This window comes from Callorhinus ursinus, unplaced genomic scaffold, assembly GCF_003265705.2.
Source record: "Callorhinus ursinus isolate GAN/ISIS: 27379988/994484 unplaced genomic scaffold, GSC_fseal_2.0 scaffold48, whole genome shotgun sequence".
Taxonomy (NCBI): Eukaryota; Metazoa; Chordata; class Mammalia; order Carnivora; family Otariidae; genus Callorhinus; species Callorhinus ursinus.
In genome coordinates, this window is record NW_027397110.1 from 6565367 (window position 1) to 6574816 (window position 9450).

General features: G+C 56.9%; 1 protein-coding gene across 3 annotated transcripts; it reads left to right on the top strand.

Annotated features, from left to right (window-relative positions):
• The first annotated feature begins 248 nt into the window (after positions 1–248).
• NAGA (alpha-N-acetylgalactosaminidase) lies at positions 249–8365 on the top strand. Of its 3 annotated transcripts, XM_025881641.2 has the most exons (10): positions 280–326; positions 753–844; positions 1648–1783; positions 2197–2368; positions 3074–3251; positions 3607–3701; positions 4365–4526; positions 5826–6023; positions 7098–7241; positions 7730–8365. In XM_025881641.2, exons 2-10 carry the CDS (start codon positions 829–831, stop codon positions 7862–7864), a joined length of 1236 nt encoding a protein of 411 aa, XP_025737426.1. In that variant the 5' UTR covers positions 280–326; positions 753–828; the 3' UTR covers positions 7865–8365. The 3 variants fall into 3 exon arrangements, with proteins under 3 accessions (XP_025737427.1, XP_073738793.1, XP_025737426.1); XM_025881642.2 differs by lacking the exon at positions 4365–4526 and having other exon boundaries at positions 249–326; XM_073882692.1 differs by lacking the exon at positions 7730–8365 and having other exon boundaries at positions 249–326; positions 6893–7235.
• The last annotated feature ends 1085 nt before the right edge of the window (positions 8366–9450 follow it).

Genomic DNA, 9450 nt, shown 5'->3' on the forward strand with positions numbered 1-9450 from the left:
AGCGTCTACATTGTGCCGGGCACTATGCTTGCCTTCAGGGACCCCGCAGAAGTGAAAGGACTAGCCTCTGCGGGAGCCGTGGTACCCAGGTGGGCTCAGAGCCGGAGCTCGAAGGGGGCGAGGCTTTGGGAGGTTCGGGGGAGGGCTTCTTGAGCCCACAGGGGGCGGGACGCGACGTTGCTAGGGGGATTCTGATAGGTTCCGCCGGGGAAGGCGTGCCGCCGTCAGGCTCCGCCCCCTCTGGAAGGCAGTGGGCAAATCGGGTTGCAGCCTCGGTCGGCTGCCTCAGAGGCGGCGGCGAGTGGCGTTCTGTGGGCGTCCGCAGGGTGAGTTCCGTGAGCGGGGCACTCTGGGGGAGGGTCCCCGCTCTGGGGCTGCTGGGCTGCGGTCCTTGGGGGCCGGGGGGTGACCCAGAGCCGGTGGGAGTCCGAAGCCTGGTCCCAACCCGACGCCTCGGTTCTTCCTCGGCGTCCCAGAGGCGATCGCTGCCTTTCTGTGGCCCCGGGCCGGCGGAGGACCGCCCGTGGGCGCTGGGGGCTCCCAGCACTACAGAGAGGGTGGGGTCTAACGTCTGAGACACCTTGTTTGGTATTTGTGAGGGATCCCCAGGCTCGGGGAAGTGATGGCTGGGGGCCGGGGGTGGTGGGCAACGAGGGCGACTTCGGGACGGAGTGGGGGCCCCACGCCCAAGGCTGAGGGCGGCGGAGCCAGCGACGCAGTAGTGACCCCAGTGCTTTTCTAACGTTTCGTAGCTTCCAAAGTCCAACGTATAAAGCTGGTAAAAGCAGAGCAGATCTGGTCAGGCCCCGAGACGTCGAGTCCAGAGCAATGTTGCAGAAGCCAGGTAGCTATGCGGGTGGGGGTGGTTGGGGAGGGTAGGTGAGGGTTGGGGGTAGGGGCTACCTGGAGGAAGTTCCAGCCCTCTGGTGTCTGGGCCTCCCTCCCTGATGTGGGTATGTGGGGAGACGGGTTCCTCTCATTCTTGGAGCTGGGCCAGAAAGGAGATCCTCCCCACCTAGGAATCAGTTTCCCTCCAAAGAGGCCACTTCCTTTCATGTTCTCTCTTCCTCAAAGTGCAGAGGTCCTATTTTATGTGTTATCCACACGGCAGAGAACAGCCCTGTTAAGTCAGTACAGGAACTTAATCTTATAGACAAGGAAACAGGCCCGAGGGGGCAAGGGTCCACCCAGGTGAGCTGGCTAGGTGCGGGTCCAAGCTGGCTGACCCCTTACGTCCTTCTGAGGCCTCTTGGGGAGGGTCTGTGGTGGAGAGCTCTGGGTGGGAGACCTGGAGTCTGACTACCGTGTTCTGTCAAGTTCTGTGCAAACTGGGGGGAGCTGGTCAGGGTATAGAAAGGACACAACCTCAGGCATGAGTTTTTACGAATTCCAGCACTGCTGTGGGGACAGCAAGTGGGGACTCAGGCCTCAAACACACTGCCCTGCCCCAGGCACCATGAGCCCCCTCACGGAGACGGCAGGAGCCAGCAGTGGCAGGAAGAGCTAGTTCTACCTTAAGCCCAGGAGTCTGGTTCCCCTAAGGTGAGGGCCAGCGGCCTCTGCAGAGCTGAACAGCATACGGATGGGGTAGCGTGAGGGCTGGGGCTATGGGAGCTGCTGACAGTCATCCTTCCAACCGCCCTGCAGTGGTCTTGCTGGCCCTGGTGGCCCAGGTCCTGATGCTAGAGAATGGGCTCCTGCGGAAGCCACCCATGGGCTGGCTGGCCTGGGAACGCTTTCGCTGCAACACCGACTGTGACGAGGACCCAAAGAACTGCATCAGGTGAGGAAGGCCCGCCACCTCCCAAGCCTTGCCCTAGACCCAGCAGAGTGGGGGCAGAGAGTGGAGGGTCAGCTAGAAAAGAAGGCAGGGTGAGACCACCCCATTCCAGAGAGAATGCAGCCAGAGGTGACTTTTGGGACATCCGAGACAGCCTGTGACCTGCTTGGGGCCTCTGTGGGATCTATCAGGCCTGTGGGGCAGGGGCGTTATGGTGGACCCAGACCCTGAGGTCACTGAAAGATAACTGTGAAAGCTCAGTCCTGCAAGCCTGGGGGCCCAGCCACTCCTTTCATTCCACCATGATTATGGTTCTGACAGCCTGGATTCACACTCAGATTATCTGAGAAGTCTGAAAAGCTCTTAAGAAGGGGGTGGGGAGTGACTGAGCTGCCCCATCCCCTGCCTATCACCAGTGAGCGGCTCTTCATGGAGATGGCCGACCACCTGGCACAGGATGGATGGCGGGACCTAGGCTACACATACCTTAACATGGACGACTGCTGGATTGGTGGACGTGACGCTAAAGGCCGCCTGGTGCCCGACCCCAAGCGCTTCCCCAACGGCATTGCCTTCCTGGCTGACTATGTGAGCCCCACCCCAGCCCTGCCCTTTAGGTGGGGGTCCAGACCACACTCCCCCCCCCCCAGCCACCACTTCATTTAGGGTTCATTTCCACAATCCCTGCTTAAGAACTCACAGTCTGTTGGGGGAAACAGATAAATGAACAGCTCGTTTGGGCCCACTGCGGTGGGTAAGAGCCAGGAAAGGCATCTTATCCAGCCTGGGATTTCAGAAAGATTCACCAGAGGAGACAGTTCTCTTTTTTTTTTTTTTTTTTTTAAAGATTTTATTTATTTGGCAGACAGAGACACAGTGAGACCAGGAACACAAGCAGGGGGAGTGGGAGAGGGAGAAGCAGGCTTCCCGCCGAGCGGGGAGCCCGATGCGGGGCTCGATCCCAGGACCCTGGGACCGTGACCTGAGCCGAAGGCAGACGCTTAACGACTGAGCCACCCAGGCGCCCGAGGAGACAGTTCTTGAGCTGATACAAGAGAAATGGTATTTGAGGCAGAGGGGATGGCAGAAGCAAGGCCCAGAAGCCAGAAACTGCCAATGGGAGGTGTGTGTTGGGAGTGAGAAGGACCATGGTTAGCAGAGGCCAGGCCGGCAAACTGAGACCCTTTCCTTTGGACAGTGGGGAGCCGTTGATAGTTTTATAATGGGGCCTCGTCAGATGTGCCTGTGAGGTAGCTCCCCGCCTGAGCCCATGGTGTCCTCAACCCTCCACAGGCTCACTCCCTGGGCCTGAAGCTGGGCATCTACGAGGACTTGGGCAACTTCACCTGTATGGGCTACCCAGGCACCACGCTAGACAAGGTGATTCAAGACGCTCAAACCTTTGCCGAGTGGAAGGTGGACATGCTGAAGTTGGATGGCTGCTTTTCGACCCCTGAGGAAAGGGCCAAGGGTGGGTCCTAGAGCTGGCTGGGGACCATCAGGTAGACAAGGCGGGGCGGCCATGGAAAGCTCACAGGTGCCCACCTGGCTGTACTTGAGCTCGTCTGTCCATATGGCCCCTAGGGGGTAGTATTTCCCAATTCCCTGCACCCAGAGGCTGGGGGGATTCTTGCCTCCCAGGCTTCCTACAGATGGGTTGGCACCGTGCCAACACACAAGGAAATGTGTGCAGCTCTGGGCACAGGGGGGTGCACCTCCTCTTTTGAGTTTCAGTTTCCTCACATTTGGTGGGAAGTTTGGGCTGAGGCCTCAGATTTCCTCCTGAGCCTCCTCAGTCCTAAGATGTGGGGGTTGGGCTTCTCCAGGGTACCCCAAGATGGCAGCTGCCCTGAATGCCACAGGCCGCCCCATTGCCTTCTCCTGCAGTTGGCCAGCCTATGAAGGGGGCCTTCCCCCAAAGGTAAGCCATTCTGTGCACCTGCCTGGCAATGCGCCCCACACCCAAGCTTCCTCGCCTCCTGTGCAGACAGGGCTGCTCTCATCATAGTTGCCCATGTGCTGATTTGTGGGTCTAGGAGAGGGTTATTAGTGCCCCGGGGGGGGGACCTCGGCCAGCCCTGGGTCTAGAGAATAGAGACACTTGTGAGGTGGGCTGCAAGGATGGGCGTCCATGGCATAGGAACCACATGTCCTGGGCTGACACACATCACCCAGCAAGTGGGCAGAATCCTGGTTGTACTGAGTGGGCCAGGAGGTCCAGAAGGCTGGTGAGGCCAGGCAGGTGGGGCTGAGCCTCCCCAGGGGCCCTTCAGCACCTAGGACACTAGAAAGGGTGGGATCAGACCAGAGGGAGAGTGCTGGCCGATGGTGGGGCTCACTGAGAGAATACGGGGGGGGGGGAGTGCGATGGGGAGGGTTGTGGGTACACCAGCCTGGGCCCATACCCTGGGCTTGGCCCCAGGTGGCATGAGAGGGCAGGGGAGGCCTTCCTCATCCTAATCTGGCTCAGGGCCTGTTCTCCCCGCCCTCCGTGTCTCCTGCTGAGGCTCCTCAGCCCCTACGCCGGCTTCCTGGCGGCAGGGCGTGACTCTGGTGCTGGACTCTGCCTTCTCCCAACATCCAGGTGAACTACACTCTGCTGGCAGAAACCTGCAACCTCTGGCGCAACTATGATGACATCCAGGACTCCTGGAGTAGCGTGCTCTCCGTACTGAACTGGTTTGTGGACAACCAGGACATCCTGCAGCCGGTGGCAGGCCCTGGGCACTGGAACGACCCAGACATGGTACCAGCATGGAGGGGGACGGCCACCACAGACCTGCTCCCCACCGCCCTGTGCTGTCTTCCCGGATGCTCACTGCCACGTTCTAGATCAGTGTCTCTCAAACGTGTCCTTGAACCAGCTGCATTAGACTCACCCTGGGAGCTTGTTTACCTATCTGATCCCAGGGCCCCACCCCCACCTTTTGGATCAGAATGTTCGAAGAGGGCCTCGCGATGCCCATTGTTAACCATCTTCCCAGGGAGTTCTGATGTTTCTTGAAACCTGAGAACTTGGTCTGTAGTGACTCTTGTGTGACATTAGTCCTCTGGAGGGGGAAGATCATGAAGAATACACACACTCTTGCCATTCCCTCCCTACTCTGCCCTGCCCTGTGCCCTGGTACCCCCTGCAGAGCCCCTACAGGCAGAGTAGGGGACGAGGGCCCCTCGTCCCTACCTCACTCAGAGCCCTGGTGACTTAGATTTTTTTGCAATTTATCTTATGACTTTATAGCTGTCTCTTCTTTTACCCGACGAGCATTTACTACCAGTGATAACTATCATAATTACATTATTGTACATATTATTATTACATAGGCCAGATAGACGCCTGGAGAAACAAATTGGCCTGCTTTGGAGTTTTAGTTCCTGCTCTGCCACTTATCCTTGGGAAAGTGACTTAATTTTTTTCTGTGCTTCAGTTTTGTCAGTTGGAAAATGAGAATAGTAGCTACCTCATATAGGGTGGTTCTGAGTACTGAAATGGATGATCCTTTAAAATGCTGGGCACAGTTTGGCACACACACGGTGATTGTTCAATTGGTATCACTAAGTACGTAGCCATGTTGCATTAGCAATGATCGTTTGTGTCCAGTCTATGGACTGGTTGCCTTGGGGTCAGGAAGTCCCCCTTGGTCCTGTCACCTGTGGCTAGGGCAGGTGGGTGGCTCGGGGCAGGAGCAGGGACTCTGTCCAGGTCTGGTTACCTACGGCTTCCGCTATGACTGTATTTTTTGATGTTGGTGTTCCAGTTTATAAACGCTTTCGGCAACGGGATCCCGTTGGATCATCTGAACAACCTGTGATGTGGCCAGAACATATTATCACCCCGTATTCCTGGTGCACTAAAAAGCTGAGGCTCACAGGGCGAATGCTTGCTAACCCCAAGGCTACGCCGCTGGGAAATGGTGTTCACAGACCCAGGCCCCACACCCTGTCCTCCTCTATCTCCTCTTGTCTTGGGTCCATGTTTAGGGCTGGGCCTCATGCCCACCTCCCTGGAGAGAATAGAGCTGAACGCTCCTCTCTTCTCTGCCCCCAGCTGCTCATAGGGAACTTTGGCCTCAGCTTTGAGCAAGCCCGGGCCCAGATGGCCCTCTGGACGGTGCTGGCAGCCCCCCTCTTCATGTCCACCGACCTGCGTACCATCTCTGCCCAGAACACAGACATTCTGCAGAATCCACTCATGATCAAAATCAACCAGGATCCCTTGGGCATCCAGGGACGCAGGATTCTCAAGGTACTGGGGTGTAAGGAGAGGGAAGGGGAGGCCGAGGGACTGGACTCCCCTGAGAACAAGGCTGCAAGCCTGGAGGTCACAGAGAGCTGGGCCTCCGAAATCTGCTCAGCCCTCCTTCCTGGTTGCATTCGGTCAAGGATTCTACTGGGAGCTGCTCCAGCCGTTCCCCCCTTTGCCAGAGCAGGCCAGAGCAGAACAGTTCATGGGATCTGGGGAAGAGACGCATCACCCCACAAGTAGACCCGGGACAGTGGGGCCCCTTGGGTTGGAAGTTCAAGACTTCTGCACACATCTGTGATGTCTGGCAGAGAACTAGGGCTTCCCTCCAGAGCTTAGGGGTTGTTTGAGCCAAGGAATGCAACTACTACTAGTACTGGACTAGCATTAACTATTTTTTGAGAACCTACTGTGCACTGGGCATTCTGGGTACCTTTTCTCAGAAGGTGAATACTCCTTCCCTGTTTTACAAATGAGGAAACTGAGACTTGAGGAGTCTGAGTAACCCAAGGCCACACAATTGGTAAGTGGTACAGCAGAACTTAACTCCCAACAGCAGAGCCTCAAAGCTTGCACAGATCCTCACCTCTCTAGTTAAAAGAAGTCCACACAACTTAGAGAAGGCACATACAGAATTGGTGATGCCCAGAGGAAGTAACTAATCCCCACCGGAGGGGCTTATGGTGGGACCAGGCCCAAGGACCTTCTGGAAGGTGGGGCTTCACCCTCCTGGCTGCTCAGGGCAGAGTTCATCGCTCTTACTGGACAGTGCCCTCCACTCCAGCGCCAGCAGCTGCCCACGTCTATCCCTCCCCTTATCCTATGAGCTCTCTGAGACAGGACCTCATACAGCATTTGTCTCTGTGTTCCAGCATGGGGTCTGGCACACAGGAAGTGTCAGGGAGCATCTGCTGAGTCAGGCAAGAATAAGTTGCGGTGCTGGAGTGCTGGGGTATCCCCTCAAACTTCTGCATGACATGGAAGTGCGGGCTGGGGAGACCCAGAGCTCAAAGGAGGGCTAGGGTGGGGATTTCAGGGCCTGCCTGAGCAGGGAGGCCAGCCACCTTCTGTGCCCAGGAGAAATCCCACATTGAAGTGTACATGCGGCCCCTGGCCAACGAAGCCAGCGCCTTAGTCTTCTTCAGCCGCCGGACAGATATGCCTTATCGCTACCACACCTCCCTCGCCCAGCTGAACTTTAACAACTCCAGCATATATGAGGTGAGTACCCTGCTACCTGCGGGGCTGCGGGTTGCCCTGGGAGGGGGTTGCTGGAGGTGGTGCTCACTCATACGTGGCCTCCCCTACGCCTTGGACCCTGGGTCCTCTGGCGGGAGCCCAAGGGGCAGCTGCAGGCATGCAGGGCTCTGCTGGTACCCTTCTCTGCACTGGTGTTTTCAAGCTCTGCAAACAGAACTACTCTGTATACTTAAGGCCTGTGCTCTGAGGCTGCATGCGTCCCCTTATTGGTCAGTCCTTGCCAGCACGTTCCTCAGGCCGTCCGTGGGCTGGGGCTTTCGCCACTGCATGTTTGGGCCACTGCTGGCTTTGCCAATGGAGAAGTGACGGGAGGTGCAAGGCTCTCACTTCTGTGGGGCACCCCAGAGGCCCACCACAGACAGGCCAAAGTCCAGGCTTTCCAGCCCTCAGAAGGGGGCTCTGTGCTGCTATTCTTATAGCAGTTTTGGTGATGTCTCCTCCCACTGCAGGCCCAGAACGTCTACACGGGTGATGTCATCAGTGGCCTCCACTCTAAAACCAACTTCACAGTGATCATCAACCCCTCAGGGGTGGTGATGTGGTACCTGTATCCCATCAGGAAGCTGGGGACACCCCAGCACTGAGGAGCTGAGACATGTGACAGGCTGTGGCGGCGTTGCTGAGCCCAGACTATGGAGCCTCCACATGCCGAGGCCAGCAGGCGGGGTTCTCTGTTACCCAGGCCCACTCGGTGACTTGGCCCCATCAGACCCAACGTGCAATCTCAGGGCCAGGTTCCATGCCCTGCCCAAGTGTGAACCTTCTTGGAAACTTGTCTTGGGGCAATTTCCCATGGCATTCCTGGCTTCTACCTTGTCTGCGCGGCCCCACAGATGTTACTGAACAACTCATCCAGCCTCCCGAGCCCCCACAAGCAGGAGGACTGATGCCCTCTGACCTTTTTGTTCACTCTGAAATCAGGATTTGGAATTTTTCTTATGATTAGGAGTGGAGATCTGACCTCTTGTCGGGAACTCCCATGAATTGTGTGATTGGTTTTCCTGCCTGGATAAGGCCTTGCAGGCTGACACCACCTAGGTAACCTTGGTTCCGTCAGGTTACCAATAAAGCTGTTCTTTAATCGAGTAGTTGCAATATGGACCTGGGGCCACGGGCACCTTCAGTGAGGGACTCTGGGTGGCAGTACACAGGGTGCTGGTTTCAAATCTCACCTCACATGGAAGGTGTGTGGCATCTTCTGGCTCCTCATTTTCCAAAGTGACCAGCAGATTGTACTTCCTAGACATGCCAGACTTGCCTCTCACCAGGGAGCCATCCTGCTCTGCCCAACACAGTGGTGGCGATGACACAGTGAAGCCGAGTAGCGATGTTCCCAGGCCCTTTGTCTTGTGCACCCCTTCCCCACCCCATTCAGACTCACTCCTCAGCCCTCCTGCCACAAGAAGACCCTGATCTGCTAAAGATTTTGCGTTATTCCCTTGGGCACCTGTCAGCTCATGTCCCCCTTTCCGACAGGGCTTCATTCGGTGGTGCCTCGGAGTGGGGTGCCAGTGAGGGGGTCAGCTAGCTTCCTCCCACAGGGCCACGACAGCTGGCCCTCTGCCTGGCAGTGCCCCCAGCCCCTCCCTCGGCCTCTCTTTTCCTAACCTGGCTTCGGAGGAGGTTCAGATCCCCCAGCTGTGTCCAAAGACAAGTCGAGGGGCTCTTTGTGTCTTAAAATATATTTCCTGCTCCTCCTTAGGAAAGGAAAAGAATGGCAGGTTCTTGACTACCTTCCTTTGGTTCCTGTTTCCCAAGCCCTATTTGTTTCGCTAAGGCCACCGGGCACCTGTGGTCCCTGGTGGCTCTTGTCCCCACTTGGAAAGCTGACAGCATATCAGGCAGTAGGGTTCCCTTGGGCTTTGAATGTGGGAGCACCCAGTGCCCCAGGCCTTCACTATCCTGCCCTGTGGGAATTCTTCTGGGTAGATCTCCCATGCTCCCTCCCTCAGGGTTTGAGTTCCTTTATAGGAATATGGTATAAAGGTCTTACAAGTGCATATTTTACAGTGTCATTTGAGATTACTGGGGCTTCACTGACTGAGTCTGGGGTCATCAGGGAGTGCTCCCTTTTCCCAGCTGATGTCTTAAGACTGTGGGTCACTTAGAAGGTCAGAAACCTACCTCCTCCCTTGGAGGCCTCTGCCCTTGGAGGCCTGTCACCCCATGC

Bases quoted from the DNA above. Each gene is read 5' to 3' on its own strand.
- NAGA (XM_025881641.2), top strand. The intron at 3,702-4,364 runs GTAAGCCATTCT...CCCAACATCCAG, and splicing joins AAGGGGGCCTTCCCCCAAAG to GTGAACTACACTCTGCTGGC. The intron at 4,527-5,825 runs GTACCAGCATGG...CTCTGCCCCCAG, and splicing joins ACTGGAACGACCCAGACATG to CTGCTCATAGGGAACTTTGG.